The 18,437-nt window shown below is 42.9% G+C and overlaps 1 protein-coding gene across 1 annotated transcript in view; it reads right to left on the reverse strand.

The window, feature by feature from the left end:
• The window catches only part of NCKIPSD (NCK interacting protein with SH3 domain), a 94,286-nt gene that overhangs the window by 22,831 nt on the left and 53,018 nt on the right, over positions 1 to 18,437 (reverse strand). The window contains exons 6-8 of the mRNA XM_035106417.2: positions 9,901 to 10,071; positions 8,255 to 8,341; positions 5,724 to 5,862 (exon numbers count right to left, since the gene is read on the reverse strand). Of these exons, the coding sequence (XP_034962308.2) occupies positions 5,724 to 5,862; positions 8,255 to 8,341; positions 9,901 to 10,071 (397 nt within the window). The remainder of the gene's footprint in view (positions 1 to 5,723; positions 5,863 to 8,254; positions 8,342 to 9,900; positions 10,072 to 18,437) is intronic.

The raw sequence follows: 18,437 nt of genomic DNA on the forward strand, positions 1-18,437 counted from the left end.
AACCACAAAGCCAATCCTCTGGACCACAAATGCAACAAAGGAAGATTAGGACTTTGGAAGGGCTCAAACAGTGAAGCTCATAAAAAAGGAGGGAGCTAAAGAAAAATGTAGAACTGACAGCAATGCTGTGTGTCTATGTAGCAGTGACAAGGGACAGTTGATTACAGGAGTGGATTATAAACAGAATTGTTCTAGTCAATACTGCCTTGCTGTGTCTTATAATAAGCTCCCCCCCCCCCCAAAATACCATGTGGAAAAGATTTGCAGACTAGAAGCACCACAGGAAAGTGGCTGTCCAGGGGCAAGAAGCATCTAGCAGAAAAAGTTGGACAGCGGCCAAGGTGCTTGCATCAGCACAAGGGATAGCATTATTTCATCAAAAGCATCCAGAATCCACGCAGAGAGCTTTAGCCTCCAGTATTCCTCTTTAAGCACCAGGCAGGATCCAATGGAACGCTTGCTTCTGGCTTGACAACAATCCCCAGCCGCCTGAAAGTTGGCATGGATTGCTCTGCTCTTTGCCATCCGCAAAAGGGATTAGATGCTCTGCAGTCCATCAGGAGGCAGATCAGCCTCGACTCCCAAGTTCCAAGCAACAAAGTAAGCCTCTATCACTCCAACACTCAAGGTCATTTTTCATGAGAGAATCTGTTTACAGTTTTGTGACAGCAACAGTAAAAAAGGAAAAAGAAATCATCTAAGCACAGTTGCAAAAAAACGGCCCCTGGAAAGAAAGAAATGGCTGACATGGACTGGTGGCAAAGAATTCGCTGCCCCTTGACACTTTTCCATTGTCTCGGTGATCTGTCCTGTTTCATTGTGAAGTGTTATTTCAAATGAACTGGTAACTGACACGAAGGGAAAGCGCTGGACAGATTTGGCTGTCAAAATCACATACCTGTCAAGGTCTGCCATTGCTAACACATGAGCAATAGTGTGTGCACAAGATGAACGCTCCTCAGTTGTGCTGGGTGGGGATAGAAGATGCTCAAGCTGAAAATAAATGTGACAGGAGGGCATGGGGCAGAATACCTTTCCAGAAGCAGATGCTTCAGTCAAACCAAAGCATATGTAATATTTATAATCTAGCCTTGTGGTCTCTTCCCCTAGCAGCTTATTTGCATTGTATTTGAAGCGCGCAGAATTGAAAAACAAAGCTGTTAGGGCGCAATTGCACAAAAGCTAGTTAATACTACGTAACCAGGAAGCAACTACTGGCCACAAAGCCAGAGGCTGATTCTAGAAGATTGGAAGGTACTATCTGTAGGGATAGTAGGAACAGCCCAGGGCAGCTACCAGGAGAACATGGTCTGCACATTTGGCGACAGCTAAATTGGCTGACCAGGTTGTGCAGGTGCTACCACACAGCTCTGGCAGGATGGACTTGTAGGAGGGAGGAAGAAACAGGAGACAAAAAAGACCTTCTTTTTCAGCACCCCCAGCACAGACAAGTTAGAGCAGGCATCCCCAAACTTCGGCCCTCCAGAGTGGTGACTGGGAGCGGCCGCCGAGACCACATAACACCGGTCTTGAAAGATCTACATTGGCTCCAAGTACGTTTCCGAGCACAGTTCAAAGTGTTGGTGCTGACCTTTAAAGCCCTAAACGGCCTCGGTCCAGTATATCTGAAGGAGAGTTTTCACCCCCATCGTTCTGCCTGGACACTGAGGTCCAGCACCAAGGGCCTTCTGGCGGTTCCCTCGTTGCGAGAAGCCAAGTTGCAGGGAACAAGGCAGAGGGCCTTCTCGGTAGTGGCACCCACCCTGTGGAACGCCCTCCCATCAAATGTCAAAGAGAAAAACAACTACCAGACTTTTAGAAGACATCTGAAGGCAGCCCTGTTTAGGGAGGCTTTTAATGTTTAATCCATTATTGTATTTTATTTTTCTGTTGGAAGCTGCCCAGAGTGGCTGAGGAAACCCAGCCAGATGGGCAGGGTATAAATAATAAATTATTATTATTATATTACAATTCCCATCATCCCTGACCACTGGTCCTCTTAGCTAGGAATCATAGGAGTTGTAGGCCAAAACGTCTGGAGGGCCGCAGTTTGGGGATGCCTGAGTTAAGAGTTCTAAAAGGGCACCCGAATCAACTCTGAATTATCCAAGCAGTAGATGAAGAAAGGAATCCATTTGTGAGAAATACTGAGTATAGAATAAAAACATCTGCCTGTAGACGAACTTATAAATTAGTGATGTATGGAGCTGAAAGTTTATTTTTAGATGCCAGCAAGCTAGGACTAATCTTGAAATCCAGGCAAGCTTCCCGCTAGAGTGAACAATGAAAACTACAACTTCAAGTACTGCCATCGTAACCAGGAGAAATAAACAGCCTTACAGAGACTTTTGCATGCCAAGATAAAAATGCTAACAACTTCAGACACTGTGGACAATCAATAAACTGCTGTGATAAAGAGAAAGCTCAGACATCTATAAGCATAACAAGTATAAAGTGCACGCACACATCATATTTGCATTGCAGCAACACAGGGAATGAATGAATGTATCACGGAAGCATAGATGGGTCATTGTGTGAGAAGCCAGTTGCCATCTCCCAGATCACCACCCACCCACTCAAGAACACACATCGCCCGCCTGCTCCCCATGCTAGTTCTGCTCTGTAGTTTTCCCATTTTGTTTGTGTTAAGTGTGACTGTCGGATTTTTTATACCTTCAGGGCAGAACAATCTTAGCTATCTGTATGCAGATAACAGCAGCCTGGCATTCCCTCTCATCCCCTTGCAGCTCAGTGAGGCTTAGAGTTGCATCCGATCAAGCGCAGGGCATTCATGTTCTCTAGCCTACCTTGTGCTTCTGCTGGCTTTAATTAATCCCCTCTCTCTTGTTTACTGCTTGCACTGAGGAAAGGCCGTCTTACTGGTACATATCAACCCTATGCTTAGCACCCGAGTGTACCCCTCAAATGGTTGTTGAACGCGACAAATGAAACAAAACAGAACTGCGGGTTTTCTTAAGGATGGCCAACGTATTCTCTTCAAAGTTTTGTTCTTCAAAGAAACCGAGTAGTGAGCCTCTGTTTGGACTTATCAAACAGATCTGTTTGCACCCCAGACAGACAGAACACAGTTTCTCTTTACCACAGCTACGTTGCACCCTTTTGGTAAATGTCCGTCGTTCCCTCTAACCCAGGCACCCCCAAACTTCGGCCCTCCAGATGTTTTGGACTACAATTCCCATCTTCCCCGACCACTGATCCTGTTAGCTAGGGATCATGGGAGTTGTAGGCCAAAACATCTGGAGGGCCGCAGTTTGGGGATGCCTGCTCTAACCTGTAACTCTAGATTAAAGCCACCAAGCTTCCAAATCCTTTATCAGGAGCCTTGGGATGTCTGGTTTTCGATTGTCTCGGAAGCAAAACGTTTTGGTTTCCAAACGCCGAAAACCCGGAAGTAAGTGCTTCCGTTTTCAAACGTGCCTTGGAAGTCAAATGGCTTCTGAGACGCATTTCTCAATGCAATCTTCCGACCGCCCATTGCACCTCAGTTGTCAAACGTTTTGGAAGTCAAACGGTCTTCTGGAATGGATTACGTTGGACAACTGAGGTTCCACTGTATATACACAGAGGAAGGGGGGTTGTTCTGTATGGCAAGCTGAAATGCTTGTGCAGATGTATGCTGTGCAGCTGAATCCCACCCAGAGCTGGTAAGGCTGCAATCCTAGGCTCACCTGGATGAGAGGAAGTCTCATTGAACTCAGAGGAGCTTACTACTAAGCAGACCTGAATAGGATTGTATTGCAGGAGGCAGTGGGGTGCAAAGGTTAGCGCTGAACTTGGACTGGGGAAGATCAGAGTTAAGCTTACACAGCTAACACCCTCTGTCTAACCTCTCACTAGTATGCTACGAGGATAAAGTGAGGTAGTTCACCTGTACAGGTAGCTCAACACCCTGAGCTCAGTCAAAGGATGGGATGCAAATATGGGTAGTCATATAATCATCATTTATAATGCCTTCCTTAAAAGGGTTATTCATTTGTATAGAAAAGCAGGCTGTTAATGCCATGTTTGATAGTGGATTATGGATTCAGTTTTAAAAGATTAAGGGTATAGACTATATCATGTGTGCTTGCATTAGTTTCAGAGTTCTAATTAAACTAGTTCCCATGGTGGCAGTCTGTTGCAGCACGTGTGTGTGTGTGTGTGTGTGTGTGTGTGTGTGTGTGTGCGCGTGTGTGATACTAAGCCAGATAATTTTTAAGGGATACTTAACTGATTTTTTTAAAAAATCAAATAGCCCATTAAATCCCAATAAAACTCCCACTCTTTCGCCAGTCTACTAGATGGCAACAGGTGACAACACTGCTAAGTCAAAGACAGCAACTCTTTTTTTTTAACTATTCCATGTTCAGCAGCTGAATATAAAAAGGTAAAAGGAAACAAGATACAGCCCACTAGAAAGATACCATGGGCTTCTTCGAGATATGCATGCATTGCCCATCAAAGCCATGGAACAGATAGAAAGCCAAGAGATTCAAATCGGCACTTGGCAGCAGTAAACAAACTGCAGAATTAATTTATTCAGCCTGCTGCATATTTTATACATATCGAAGAGCAGAAGTAGATGGCTCTGCTAAACCTAGTTAATAAAAAATGTTCTCTGTCTAATGAAAGCACTTCCAATCTTTTTCTTCTGCAAAACTTTGCTTTCAAAGGCATGGCTTCACACGAGGTCACCCATGAGATCAAGATCTACCACCCCTTTTTAAACTGACGGAACCAGGCAAGTTCAACCCCCCCCCCCAGTACCACAGCCATATCCATGCTATTGCTCTTCCCTCATTTCTAAATCAGAAACAGACAAGGCCACCCTTCCCCAAGATTTACACACACTTTCCCTCATAGAACGGTCAAGGTATCACCCCCCCAACCTTTATCAATGGTCTCCAAACTCACCCAAGCCATCTTCTGAGCCACTTGAAGATTTACCTGGGAGGCATGCAGTCACTTAAATGAAATCCTAGTGAAGCCAAATACTCAAAACGGAACATTCAACTACAATCCCAGGGGCCCAAATTCAAGACAATTCAGAATGAGCAAGATTTGAAGAGTTTAGCCGGGGAAATGGAAACAGAAGCTACTTGAATGATCCTTTAGATTTTAGAAGGAGGCCAGTAAACTCAAAACACATAGACCAGCACCTAACTACCGTACTCACTCAGCTATCCGGGAGATGCTTGCAAAACCCAAACGAAAACTCAAGCACACTCTCTTTGGCTATCGTGAGCTGCTTCCTCAGCTTGCAACAGGATTCCCAAGGATGTAGAAGCATAGAAGAAATGCCAGGCAATTGATCAAGGATACGGGTAAGAGAATGTACTTTCAGATCTACTTTCCCTCACTCTCTTCACTTCCTGTTTATAGTCCAGCCTCAGCCCTTATCTGCTTCAACTTGGTGGCAAAACTCCACTGTGCCCCTCAGTCTTAATTTCCTACTAACACCCATCTCAGAGACTCTTGCAATGGTGGATTAGATTGCTGCCCAAATACCAGTAACAATTATTTTGGATGCCCAGTCTTCATAACCTCACAAGCTGCCCAGAGTGGCTGGGGCAACCCAGTCAGATCAGATGGGTGGGTAGGGATTATTATTATTATTATTATTAATAATAATAATAATAATAATAATAATAATAATACCACCTCACGATCCCCATGACAAGCAGCAGAGATGTAGCAAGAGGCATTTTATAAGCTTGGCTTACCTTGGGTATGAGTCTGCATGTCTCGAGCTAGCTCCATTGGCAGGACCGAATTCACCAGAGCAGAGATTATAGCAGCATCCAAGTTGCACATTGCTCCAAAACACTTCAGAAGCAGTAGCCGTAATGGCACCCTGTGCTCCTAAAAAGTTTTAAATGACAAATTGTAAATGACGAAATGCCTGACAAATGCTTCCTATTTGTTATCAGTACTCACCGAGGTAAATATTTAGTTTAAGAACTGAGCTCAGCAAAGCGAGTACAGTACATTTATCTTCACTGTTTCAAGTTAGTGAGCTTACATGGAAGCGGGCCTTTCAGGGTATGCAAAATGGGGGTGAACCGGATTTCACCATTTGTGTTTCTTGCCTAGTTCTTTATGAATAAGATCAATAAAGCAGGAAACCATGGTCAGTGACTTCTAAACAAGCCAGAAATGAAGCTACAGATTGTTTGGGAGTTATTAACCACAGTTTCCTGGACTGGATGTACAGAGAAATGACAGTTAACCTAGACTTCCTGGCTTGCTGAAACCAGCTCTGCACACTACAAGAAGTGCCAGAAAACCTCTTCCTACTTGAGGCAGACCCATTTATTACCAATTTCCAATTAGTCATTTTGTAGCATCACACAAGTTTTGTGATAGAGTGCACTCCAAGCATTGTTTGGGATTAGAGGAAAGTAAGCTTACTCCTCAAGAGAGAGTCTCCTAATTGATACTAACTGGGAACAGATCCATTTTCCACTCTAACTCCTCTATAATTTCTTTTTGTGTGTGAAGATCCTTTCATATATTTCATCACAGAAAGGCAACATTACACTTGTAAAACTAATTTCTGATCCATACAAGTGGACTATCAGTCACAATGGCAACTCTCACATGAACTCTCACACAGGAACATAACTCGTACCAAGTCATACCATTGGTTGATCAAGTTCAGCCGCAACTACTATGACTGGTAGCGGCTGTCTGGGGTTTTAGACAGGAATATCTCCATCTCCCAGCCCTACCTAGAGATGCTGGGCATTGAACCAGGAACCTTCTGCATGCAAAGAAGATGCTCCAGCAGTAAACTACAGACCTCCCCCTACTTTCCATGCACTGGATTTTTTAAAAATAAAAACATGTTTAAAATAAAATGAATTAATTATGACAAGCATAGGAGAGTGGATTATCTGGGGCAGATGGCTGTAACAGCGAGCCCTCGGAAAGGGATGGAGCAAAGAAGCATTCTTGTAGGCACTAAAGAGAAACACCTACATGTTCCTCTGCATACTTGATTTCCTTCCTTTGTCCCAGAGAAGTATCTTCATAACCTAATTTCCTTCCCAAAGCTGTTTATGAATGCACAGATGTGCATCAATTAAGAGAAGAGCAGGAACAGCCTGCCAATGTTCCCAAGGCATTCTCTGAAATCCTTCCTCTCGATGACAGCAAAGCTGCTACCTCTGTTCCCGAGTGGAGTGCTTTTGTGTGTTCTTTATAAGGGGCAGCTAGATTTATCTTCCAAGCTGCTAGCTCTTCCTTATTTCTATCACTTAAACAAATGTCCATGACCCAGATATAAGGCTTGTTTTCAATATTATCTTCGTGTTATTATTCACTATTTCCTTCTCAAATTTAGAGGGCTCAATAGCAAATCCATTCTTCTTATCCTGTTTAAATGTCTCATAGAGTTGATGATATTCCAGCCAGCCCGAGGCACACTTTTCCTGATGCCACAAATAAAACTTTGGAAATAAGGAGTCCTTTGTTATGGGTTCCTTTACAGCTTACGCTCTTGAGGTTTACAGTGTTAAGCTCACACTCGGCATGCTCATATTCTTCCTCTGCTCTTACTGTTTGGCTACTTGATCGTAGTGTGGAAAACTATGGCCTTCATAGTTGCCTGATTTAACCAGCAAGCCCATGCATTATCTCTAACCACTGGCCAGATGGGAGTTGGACTCCAACAGCATCTGGATGGCTAAAGGTTCACTATTCACAGGCTAGACAAACCAATTAGAAATATTCCTGGAACCGAGAATGCCAGGAAGAGGTTATGGTTCTTGACAACACTGTCATAAACTTGTGTTCACATTTTCACTTACTGTACTCCTGTCCCCAAAAACTCTCCATCAGTTCTGATGTGTGAACAAGGATTACATAAAAACAGTGTGCCCCCTACATGCAGCTGCGGTGATGATGATAATAATAATAACAACAATAATTTATACCCCGCCCATCTGGCTGGATTTCCTCAGCCACTCTTGAGCTCTAACCCATGTCCGGCCAGATTCAGAGTGAGTTTTCCGCCACTGGCACTTTAGCCATCTCAACAACTGTTTCATCGCCCTCAGCTCCAGCGAGAACCATGGAGCTGTCTGGGCTCCATGCAATCGGAGACGGCGCTTTGGAGCCAGACAGTCGATAACCCTGGTTAACTCTGCATTCCAGCGGGCCACCAGGGAATCAGCTGAAAGGCCATCAACATGGGATAAAACACCCTCTACCATTCTCTGGAAACAAAAAAATATTGACTGCAGCCTCATACCATCTGATAATATGTAACAAGGGACATAACCGATTCGAAGTCATTCTTCTTGCACATCTTCTTGCAGACTTCTGGATCCGCGTCGGTCTGGAAATGTGGATGGAAAAATCAGTTTCCCAGTGAACCAAGAATGCATTGTTTCTGACAAAAGCCATGCAAGATAAACCTGCAGATCTGTCCCAAATCTTTCCATTCCCCAAACATAAACTAATATAACGCAAACTAAAGTTACATTCAGTACCAAAACAAGTCTCTGTCCTGAAACAAAAACAGTCTATAGATGTATGGTCCAAAAAACCACATATATAATTCCAGAGACCCTGATGTTGGGAAAGATTGAGGGCACTAGGAGAAGGGGACGACAGAGGACAAGATGGTTGGACAGTGTTCTCGAAGCTACGAATATGAGTTTGACCAAACTGCGGGAGGCAGTGCAAGACAGGAGTGTCTGGCGTGCTATGGTCCATGGGGTCACGAAGAGTCGGACACGACTAAACGACTAAACAACAACAAATGTAAACTGCTGAAAGGCCCAACAAGAGCATGCCACTACCTATAAAGTAATCTCTCATTCTGGAAGACAAAATAGCTTATAAGGGTTCCCCCCCAACCCCCGAATTTCCACTTTAATTTCACGCTTGGAAGAGGAAAAGGACCCCCTTGAGCCAATCACATCCTTAAACAATGAACATTCACTAAAATGCACCAAATATGAGAGGTATAAGTTGTTTTGGACTTTCCCGCTTGCTAATAGATGCTTCTTCTGAAAGAGTCAGCCTTTTAATGTAAATCCCACCTGCAGACTCCTTACTTTAGAAACGCTATTGAAGTTCACTCTAAAAACAAGCAACATTAGGCAATTTCACATTTCAGTTCACATTCATGCTTGTACACATGCTGGCCTCTCAAGAGAGATATGGATCAAGACAAGGTTATCATGCCACATACATAACAGAAATGCATCTGTATCATTCTTTTTTTTCATTCCCACCCCAGCTAAAAAGTTACACCAGAGCTTTCCAAACTGTGTCGTAACGTTAGTGTGTTGGCTGCAGTGTGTGGTTGTGTTGAGCAAACGCTTCCCCGCGCTCCTCCCGGAGCTGGAAAGGGGTTAGTTTAAAGCAGGCATCGGCAACCTCTGGCCCATGGGCCGGATACGGTCCATGGAGGCTGTTTATCTGGCTGACAGGCCGCTCATGAACCGAGCTGCCTGCTCGGCAAGTCCCCCGCGTGCTGCGGTAAACCGGCGCAGGGCAGCGCGGGGACTCACTGAGCGGTGCAGGAAATCGCGTCCACGCAGCCGCAGAAGCGATTTCTGGCGCTGCGGACATTTTGGAAATAGGCAGTCAGCACCGGAAATTGCTTCCTCCGGCCCATGGGCCCATGGGCAGAAAACGTTGCCGACGTCTGGTTTAATGGGTAAAACTGAATTACTGTGTCGCAAAATGATGCATGTCAAAAAGTGTGTCACCAACATGAAAAGTTTGGAAAGCTCTAAGTTACACTGTCTTGATTGCTACCCGGGGCTCCTCTGGGAGGATATGTGGGGGTATAAATTCAATAAAAAATAAATAAATAAATTTTTATATTTCTGCTGAACAGAATTCTGAGAAAGTAACCATGCAAAAGCCAGAGCAGGAAATTACCAGAATACGAAGCAGTTCCTCCAAGTAACAGCAAATGACATTTTCATCTTCATAGAGGGCCCAGCTGCGTTGCTGAGCATCGTCTTTATGGCGGGTCAGATCTGTAAATATAACCTTTAGCCTCTGTTCGTCATGGCAGATCTGACCAGAAGGCAGTCCTGAACAAAGATCCTGCAACAAAAATAATACACATCGCTTTAACAGTGAGCACTTAATGGAAAAGCACTTGTTTTCAACCATCATTTAATTTTCAGCTGAGATTTAAATGGCTAAGGCAGGCATCCCTAAACTGCGGCCCTCCAGATGTTTTGGACTACAATTCCCATCTCCCCTGATCACTGGTCCTGTTAGCTAGGGATCATGGGAGTTGTAGGCCAAAACATCTGGAGGGCCGCAGTTTGGGGATGCCTGGGCTAAGGTAAGTCATAGCTGCCAAGTTTTCCCTTTTCTCGCGAGGAAGCCTATTCAGCATAAGGGAATTTCCCTTAAAAAAAGGAGAACTTGGCAGCTATGAGGTAAGTGCACCTTCCAAGTGAAGGCCTTCAATGAACTGCCATTTTCAAATCATGCACAGGCATCCATAAATGCCAGAAGTGACTTATTTTACTTTATTTTATTCCACATCCGGATAATGTCTTCTATTTGTTTCTTACCCTGGTTTCTTAATGGTCCTTGGCCATAATAATAAAGGTTTTATTTGAACTGGCCACAAGAGGTTGAACGGGTTTAGTATCACTTATGACAGACACCCCAAACTGCGGCCCTCCAGGTGTTTTGGCCTACAACTCCCATGATCCCTAGCTAACAGGACCAGTGGTCAGGGATGATGGGAATTGTAGTCCAAAACATCTGGAGGGCCGAAGTTTGGGGATGCCTGACTTATGAGAATGCCCTCAGTCATAAGCATGAATTAGTACTCTGAAAACTGAAATGTCTGTTCTGCTCAGTGTCCTGGGAAACGGATGGCAAACAGCTTGAACAATTAGTTAATTCAGGTGGTACACAGAAAACGGTATTCCTCAAAGATGTGTACAACCTGGGGAGCAGAAGTGTCAACACAATACAGCTCATTGGGCACAATCATATCTGTAAGGAAGGAGGCAGTTTGGGAATCTTACAACTGTTGGGTTTTTGCACCTGCCAACTATGCCATTAACCTGATTAAACAAGTGAATTCACATTGGCAGAGGGGGTGTATGAAGCAATTGTGATTCTCTTGAAGATAATAAATCTATTTCTCCCTATTTGTGCAACTTTTATTTTCTCACAAGGCATGAAAGTGACCCTATGTGCTTCCAAAATGTGATGAAAATCATAGCCCTAGGAACCCAACTAAAAGAGCCTTGCTTCATTTTAGAGTTAAAGAATCTCAATCTCCCATCACACTGTTCACCCAACCTCATTAATTTAAAATCTGTGAACAGAAGCACCGTTAACTCTATCAGATTTCTCCAACCCTTTCTCTCCCTTCCTTAGATGGAGCGCTACTGGTGCTATATTGGGAATAGGTAAAGGATCATGCTAATTTTTTTGGGGTGCCTCCCCACCACCCACAACAACAAAAACCATACAGTTGCTTAGATGCAGCCAAGAGTTCCTTAGCCGGCTAACTTGCAGTGTGGACCGGGGGTGCGGGGAACTCTGAAAAGTAATTCATGTAGAAAGGATAACACATGGTTGGAACTGAGCAAGATGATTTCTCTAGAGGCCTGATTTCCATGCAAAACATGCCCTAGAATTTGCCACCAGCACCTTGAAATGTCATCTCTCAGTATCTCAGCAATTTGCAAGGAAGGAAATTGGAAGCCGCCTTATACTGTCAGACCATTAGTTCACTTAGCTGCATGCTGACCCTACTACAGTGGCTGGTTGTAGTTCAGCAGTTTCAAATGTGAGGAATGCCCAGCAGTTCCTTGAGATGTCAGAAATTGACCCCGAGGCCTTATATTTGGGATGAGGGTGGGAGAGTAGAATAAGGACAAAAGATACTAGGCCCTGAAAACCATAAAAGCTTGGTGAAACAAAAACCAGGCTTCTCCTGGAGGAGTGTCCCCAAACAAGTGATGCCACAATAAATAACTATCTATCTTATAGATAGTTCATGCAACATTTGTTCAGGACCAAGATAAAACTTTATGCTTTTATCTTCATGTAGATTTATAGTGATGGGGGTCTTTATCCAGCCCTATGGTCTGGGGCAGGATTTTGCACAAACTGATCAATTCAGACCATAATATGACCCAAACCAGAGGAAAAGCATAGTATGATGCTAAGGTACATGCAGAACAGTTAGCTCAGTCCTTGCTGAGGATGTGATCAGACAAATTCCTAACACAAGTCCCCAAACAGCAAAAGTTTAATCCAGAAGTTAGTTAAAGTATTTCACCCATGCTCTCCATATTGCCAAGTTGGGTAAGAAATAAACTAAATTTGTAGTTGGCCGACTATTTAAGAGTTGGTAGTCCGAAGAGTGCAGAACTAAAGTGTTTCATTGCTAGAGTGTAAACAAAAGGTGTTTGCGAGCAAAGGTGTGCAAATAAGCTGTGTTGCTGGAAGACAGGTCAGACCCTAGTTTTACACTGTCATTTTGAGGGATCATGACCAGACACTCCATGATGATAAAGAAGTCAAAGGTCAGTGTATTTGGGCAGCTGCACATTCAAAACTTTCCCCCCTCTATCCACGCTGAGCAGCCATAATTGTAGTTCCAATATATTACTCATGCATTTATTTAATTTATATTCAGCCCTTCCTTCCGAAGTGCCACTATGTGTGCGCTGGGTGTATATGGATTGAAAGTTGGGTTGATGTAACTTATCACAGAACTATAATGATTTCAAGATCCAAGTTAGCTATTTGCTTAGTGCAATAACTAACTTTGTCATGTAATCAGCATGATAGGGCTTAACTAATGTGCCATATAAGATGACCTCTAGACTAGTCGACAGCAGTGTGGGAGCAGTGTAGTTCCGTGTTAGAAACTGAGATATGAACGCTAGGAGCTAAATGGCACCTTAAACCTAGGTTATGGGCACAACAACAGAATGTCTAGGCACACTTTTTTATAACAAGAATACAAAGCTGAAAAATGAATGAACTGCAGCCAAAATATCATGTTCATTTTTCACATGGTGTAGTCCTTCCCCTGCCCTAATATTCTTAAGAGGGTCTCTTCTACAGTCTTCAGAGAGTAGCAGGAAGTGGGCAGGCAGAAAAAAGCCCTCATTTCCTTCCACTCTGCAGTTTTAATCTGAAATCTTAGGTGCAGTAGTACTGCGCCCTGAGCTCAGCAACTGCTTGCGCTAATGGAATTCCCTGTCACAAAATGTGCCTAGAACAATGGGAGTTTCGAACACTGGCATAGTGATGAGGCAGTGGCCTCACAGGTTTGCAACACTGAGATGTTGTTCCTAGCCCCAAGGGGTTGCCTCATAGCAGCATGGTCCCTGTGCTACTGGGGGTGGGGGCAATTCCCTGTCTTGAGGGTCATTCCATCAAGGAACCTCTGTGCAGCCCATCAGGGTGCCTCAAGCTAAAATAGTGCTTGGCCAATTTTTGAGTATAAGCAAGCTTTTTGAGTATAAGTATAGTTTCTGAGAGTGTAAGGATGTTTTTTACAAACTCATGAAGTGTGTATGGACAGCAGTCCTAGCTTCGGCATGAAGTTAAGTGCTTCTTTCTCAAACAACTTTAACTATGTTCTCTCTGGGGAACGTGAGAATTGGAGGAGAGAGCTGAAAGATTTTCTAAGAATCCCCACCCCCACCCCAAAATGGAATAAGAGATCATCATTGATTAAAGCTTCCTGCTGCTCTATACTAAATCTCGCAACCTTTTTTCAGGCTCCATATTACATTCTTTAATTAGTTGTATCCTTTCTTCTGTCCTCCTACCTTAAATTAAAAGTCAAATCACTGCTTTACTAAATCAATTTTAGAATCCATTACCACAGACTTATTCCCAATGTGCTCTTTTGAAGGATGAATTGCTTGTGGTATTTTTCATTCAGGTATGCCTCGCTGCCGTGTTCATGCAATACAAGGATCAAGGGAAAATAAATATACTCATACCTCTGATGTTGCACATAGTCTGCCAGGGTGTCCTTGCACTTATTCTATAGTGAAAGCAATTTCAAAAAGAGGGAACTTGTACCTCTCAGGTACTCTCATATACCTAAATAAGGCAGGAATGGAGAGAATCTAGCCAAAGGTGTAATTCAGGCCTCCTTTGATGTAGGAGAGACTTCTTTTTAAAATGCAGCAGTAGCTAGCTTTCCCTTGAGCTTTGGGTTTCCACTTATTTCTCTAAATTGCCTTTTAACATATTGCCCATTTGGGCAATGTAAGAGAACATACATCCTCATAATGACAGGCTGCTGAAGGCCCACTCACACACGGTGTAGCTGCTCCTGTTGTAACTTCAGTGCCCCTGCACACATGCCCTCTGCACATTTTATTTAATATCCAAGTGTGGCAAACCTGCATTCATCCATAAGATCAAAAGAGCAGCCATTCTGGATCAGACCAGAGGCCTATCAAGTTTAGCATTCTGCTTCTGCAGTGGCCAACCAAATGTCTGTGTAGGAAGCCTACACATAATGGTCTTTATAGGCCTTAACAGGAATTTGACTAATCCTTTTTTAATGTTGGCCGTCTTTTGACTTCAAATTCCATACTTTAACTACGGTATCTGCACTGCGTAAAGATGAAGTGTGTATTTCCATTTGTTTGTTCTGAATCTCCCACTGTTTAGCTTCATTGGATGGCTTTTTGGGTTCTACTATTATGACAATAGGAGAGAAAGAAAATCACCCTGTGTGTTTTCTCTGCACCATGTGTAATTTTGTGAACTTCCATAGCGTCCCCTCTTACTATTTTTTTTTTTTAATTCTCCCTAGACTAAATAGCTCCAAGCATCCTCTTGTAGGGGTTTGGTTTGATCTATAAGCAGCTACAGGATTTGCTTTTTCTTGACTGGGGCCCATTGCATTGCTATGGGGTCTTCAATTGAAAATGCTTCATGATATTGCCTCCTCCTATAAATATGGGAGAGCCAGACCCAGAGCTGAAACAAGTACTGGAATTGGACAGTCATCACTTGTTGTACAGGGAAAGTTACTACATTTGGAGCAGAGGTGATGGTGTGGGGATTCACATGCAAGGATAGAAATAATTGTAAGTTTATATATAAACAAAAGAAACCCAGCTTGGTGCTTGGTGCTGTTCAGTGCTTCCAGTTTTGCAAGACAAACACTGGGATCCTTGTGTGATCAGGAAACCTGGCTGTGCCTTAAGTCCCTTGACTGCAGTCACCAAAGCATATCTTGCTGCCCAATAACTCTGTGGAAAGAGTGCTTGAGTTACTGGCCTACAGATGACGATGGGAATACCTGACAGGCAATGTGGGGGAAGCATAATTATTGCAATAGGAGAAGCCAAAAACTCCTCTTGCTGTCCGAAACTGCTGAACATCTATAAGCACTTGCCTCCACTGCACTGTAAAACAGCCTTCTCTGTAAAAGGATTATAACTCCAGAAGAAGGAGGAAGGAAACACCTTGTAATTACTACACACTCAGCCAGGGAGCTGAGCTTGCTCCTAAATGAAACACTAAGTTTCCAAAGGGTCTACCCTAGAGAGAGGCTCGATAAATTGAATTAAGTGTCTGTCTCACTCGGCACTGTTAATCTGGGCTGGAGTCTCCTAGGGTGTGCTGTTGAGATGCCGGCCCCCTCTCTTGCATTAAGCATAGGTTAGTATAGGGGATTTATCACACAGTCGTCAACAGAGTAATGTACAATGATACCTTTTTATTTATTTATTTAGGGCTCGGGGGAGATGATTGTGCACACCCACTCAAAAAAACAAAAACCCTAAAAATATTGCCTACATTGAGAGTGCCATTGGCTCTCTAGAACGGCTAGCCAGGACTTAGGGGAAAAGGAGCAGAGCAGCTTTTGCAGAAGTGCAGCCATGTTTGCACAGCAGAATTGTCATTCCATCTGTTAGCAGTGGAGGCGAGATAGCGGCAGAGGGAACTTTCCCAAAATAATCATGTTCTCTTCAGCGGAAAAGATTGCGATTGGATGTTTCCAGCGTATAATTTTGCCCTCCAAATGCAGAATGACAAACACAGATAAATTTAAGGCACATCTTACAAATACTGTAGTATAAATCATTTAAGTTGGCTGTTGCTTTTGTAAGGCATAGTCTGGTTCCTGGAAACAACTGTATGGGTGGCTATACAGCAGTAATAGCTGCTAGTTACTTAATAAGAGCAGATCTGACCCTAGCAGTGCAAGTGAAATAAATGGAGCTAGTGATGAAAGTGCATTAAGGAGGAGCATGATATGTCAAGAAGTTAGTCAGATTAGAGAGCTTTGCTAATAGATTAATCTCGTTCATGTCCATTAACGGCTTGGTTCACAGTGGAAACCCTGTGGATGGGAAATAAAGTGGACTGTTAAAAGGTGGGGAAAGAACTTCAGAGCAATTGTGAAAATATGTGGGCTCTAAGGCTTTGTTTGCTCCAACAGTTTATCATCGCAAATTTAATTTGGTGTTTTTTTTTTTAATTTGTTGCTGGCTCTGAATAATTTTTATGCATTACCTTCATACACATGGCTTCCCTTGTCAACAATTTCATGCTTGTAGATTTTATTTTATAATAAGTGCTGAATTAGTTCGCCCAAACACTATGCAATTAGGTTGATATAGGTTGACCTTGAGATGAATCATGAAGTAATACTGTTGTATGCCGCCCCTCAAACTCAGAACAATACTTCTAGGATTGTGGTTTAGCTCTGTTTTTTTAAGATTTTGGTAGTTTCTTCACTGCCTGGGTTCATAGACACTCTTGGCTGCCCTGTTGCTTTGACTGTATACTTTATATTTGACTTTCTTCAGTAATGTTTTATTCTGGATTGTTTTATTTGATTATTTAAAGTGGTGTTTGAATTTTGTCTTTAATATACAAAACAGTACAGAAATGCAATTAATAATATTAATGATTTTTTGCCATACGCTTCCAAATGGGGGGAAAATCACGGTCTTGTTTTTCTGAGTAGGGAAAAAGTGACAAGAGAGGTTGCACATTTTGGGTTGTATCCAGTGCTAGTCCTACTTAGAGTAGACCCATTAAAATTAAGAGACCTAAGCTAGTCATGCCCATTAATTTCAATTGGGCAACTCTGAGTAGCCGTAGCACTAGATACAACCCTTTAAAATTATCCTTACACAAAAGTTTGTTGCACAGACTCCACACATTTCCAGTCTTCAATTAAAAATTGGTTTTGATAGTGAAAAAAATTGGTTTTGATAGCGTTTTATCAGGATACGGTCAGCTCAAAGTATTGTAGCCATAGAACAGGAACAGAAAGTCCAAGCCAAATTGTAGACAAGTTGCAGGGAGAAAAGGCTGCAGCATGAAATTGCTTATAGGTTTTTGCTGAATCGAGGCTGAATATTGATATGCCAACTTTATCAAGTTAAAAAGCAATTATCTTGATTACCCAGTGGGTCACATGATCCCAGAAATGTGAAGTTCCGCTTCTGCATCAAGTGATTGTTCACCATGGACAGCTAACTGGATTATGATTTGATCTGAATTTTGAGCAAAACAGTTTTCCATATCTGTATGCCTCGCTAAACCCTTTTGTAATCTTGCCAGCATCAATAAAGCTTTCCTATTAGAGGTCAGTAGGAAGTTTCCTTCTCCACTACCACACAACAGAAAGGAACTGGATTTAATATTTTTTTCCACTTAAAGCCAGTTAGCCAGACAGCCTATGGAGTCAGTGGCAAGAGTGTGCAATTTAATGTTGGGGGAACGAGCAGTTCCAGCATAGTTCAAGTGGCTTGAAGATGACACTTGGTGAGTTAAAGAGGGAACTGGAAACTGCGAACAAAGCATATACCTTGGCCCTACATGCTGCACCCATCAGAATCTGTGTTAAGCATCTATCTACCTGTGAGGTGTAGAAGACACGGATCAGACCTTCTCATAATCAGTGCTCACATCATGTAATTCATAGCTGTGGGAGATCTGGCTTTCCATGTCATTGAGTGCACTGAGCCAGGAAATCAAGAGCCCTCTCCAAACACACTTTTTATGGCAATGCTCTTGATGCTGTTTCTGTCCTGTGATAATGTTGCTAGGATGTTACTTGATTATTTCACACTGATTTTTACACATGGTTCCCAGGCGGACTCCCATCCAGCCACTGACCAGATCCAGAGCTGCTTAGCTTCAGCAAGGCAGTGACCTCAGACCATACACTGGTAAATAGAAGATGTAGCAGGATAGAAATAAAACTAGTTTACAGTATATATAAATAAAAGAAAAAGAAAACATTGTACCCCAGGTTGACAGAGACCAAAGGATCTGATTTTGGGGCCATATGAACACAAAGCAGTGTGGCAGCATTATCTCTAGAACTCTTAATTTACCAAAAACAAAATGTGGTTTTGGATAAAATAAGCTGAACAGGAGTTCTCAATGAACCCACCTCTTTGTAGATTCTGTATTATTTTTTCCCT

The sequence above is a fragment of the Zootoca vivipara genome, chromosome 2 (genome assembly GCF_963506605.1).
Source record: "Zootoca vivipara chromosome 2, rZooViv1.1, whole genome shotgun sequence".
Taxonomy (NCBI): domain Eukaryota; kingdom Metazoa; phylum Chordata; class Lepidosauria; order Squamata; family Lacertidae; genus Zootoca; species Zootoca vivipara.